The sequence below is a fragment of the Ochlerotatus camptorhynchus genome, unplaced genomic scaffold (genome assembly GCF_037179485.1).
Source record: "Ochlerotatus camptorhynchus isolate MF236.1 unplaced genomic scaffold, CSIRO-AGI_Acam_v1.1 ptg000423l, whole genome shotgun sequence".
NCBI lineage: Eukaryota > Metazoa > Arthropoda > Insecta > Diptera > Culicidae > Ochlerotatus > Ochlerotatus camptorhynchus.
This window is the reverse complement of record NW_027040909.1, coordinates 683,587-685,520: the sequence shown is the minus strand read 5'-3', so window position 1 is coordinate 685,520 and position 1,934 is coordinate 683,587. Positions and strand designations below refer to the sequence as shown.

General features: G+C 38.5%; 1 protein-coding gene across 1 annotated transcript; it reads left to right on the top strand.

Annotated features, from left to right (window-relative positions):
• Positions 1 to 935: 935 nt before the first annotated feature.
• On the top strand, positions 936 to 1,601 carry LOC135711120 (heat shock protein 23-like). Its single transcript, XM_065233861.1, has one exon. It carries the CDS (start codon positions 979 to 981, stop codon positions 1,567 to 1,569), a length of 591 nt encoding a protein of 196 aa, XP_065089933.1. The 5' UTR covers positions 936 to 978; the 3' UTR covers positions 1,570 to 1,601.
• Positions 1,602 to 1,934: the final 333 nt, after the last annotated feature.

Sequence of the window (1,934 nt, the reverse complement as noted above, 5' to 3'; positions counted from 1 at the left end):
AAACTACAACTCTTTGGTAAAATTATTTTAATGTTTGCTATAGACAAATGGTTCAATATCATATAAATTGCTATAACCATTAGAACGTTGTAGAATTTTTCACCAGTCGTTGATGTAGTTTAGTTATTCAGTCTATGCAATTTTAAACATTTTTTCCATAACCTGACGTAAAGTTCAGCCATAGTGGTTGGTTAAACTAAATATCGTATGATTACGTAAATTACGGTCGTCGTACAATTATTACATTACAAATTAATGTGTTGAACAGTTTCAAGGTCGAGATTTTAAGAAAACGGAGTAATAAATTGTAGATTTTTTAGGGAGAGGTTAAATATAACCATCTTTTCTCGAAACTCTAGAAGAAAGAATCTCATAGTATACATTTTAATTCTACTACTGTTGTATCACTTTTACTTTCACTAATTTACTTTCACTAATTTACTTTCACTATCACTTTAAACTATAACAGATACGTATTTCGTTTACTGACTTGAAAATTTCTTCAGTGTCTAGTAATAGACTAAGTCTAAGTCTATGACTAGACACTGAAGAAGTTTGTAAGTAGTAAACGGAATACGATCCTGTTATAGTTTAAAGTGATAGTAAAAGTAAATAGTGAAAATATTTTTTTCACCTAAATCGTTGAAGGTGCGCTAGTAATGACAAACGATTTTCTTAAGCATAATGAAATGCATATATTCGTAAGAAAATGCAAATTTGATGAGGATCCAGTTTTTTTTGGGTAGCATTTGTCCAGTTATTTTAAGAAAACTGTTTGCAACACTGCTCTGCGCACTGCTCCTGCTCATGCTCTGTCGAATGAACTCGAGTACAGTATTTATCAGTGCTGGCGGGTAAAACTCACCGTATATGCGATCATTCCAGTACCTGGCTAGCAACCGTATGGAACGAAGTGACCGAGAGTGATCGAATTTATTTCAATCAATCAGTGCAGCAACTATAAAATCGATAACAACAATGTCTAACGTCCCAACAAGACTTCGTGATTTGTTGACCGATGCCATGGCCACTCCTCAACGTCTATCCCATCTGTTGGTGAAAGCTTTGGGCGGTAGCGTCCTTCCGGAGGATCATCCTCTGGGGTTGGGCCATCGCTATCGTACAGACTATAATCACCCACTGCAGGAAATAATCAAAAGCAAGGACGAAGTAAACGAACAGGACCTACACCAGCTGGTGAAGCTTAGCAAGGATGGCTTCCTGGCCAATGTTGACGTTTCGCATTTCATTCCGGAAGAGATCACTGTGAAGCATGACGACGGTTGGATTACGGTCGAGGGAAAGCATGAGGAGCGTCCTGACGATCATGGTACCGTGTCGCGACATTTCGTTCGAAAGTATCGACTGTCGGAGGGACACGACACGGATAAGGTGCTCTCGACGATTTCATCCGACGGAGTGCTAACAATCAGGGCACCCCGATTGGCCATGAAAGGATCGGGAAAGGAGTGCAAGGTTTCAGTGGTGCAGCCGGGCAAACGTGCCAAAGCCGATGGGGAACAGGACGAAGCCATACAGCGGAACGATGCCAAGAAGGTTAAGCAGTGAAGTAAGCCGTCATTTCTTTAATGTGGTTTAGACAACTCAGCGTTTGGGTGTGCATTCTTTTAATAAAAATTGACTGATTGAATAATTTGTCCCTGGATTTTTGCATTAAATTGATCCGAAAAACAAACAAAAGCAGAATTGCTCTTGTTAGATAATTTTTATGCCGTTGTTTATGGGTTCTTCCAGCAAGCATTTATATTTATGTTCATAGCCTTTTTTAGATGAAAAAATCTGAATAATTCAGTGCCAACATTTCATTTCGGTGAATCTGCTTTTGTAAATAATGACTTTAAGCGTCTATTTCTCGCAAATTAAAGCAAACTGCTGCAAATTAACGATTTCAGCTGGAAAAGCTACATGATGAT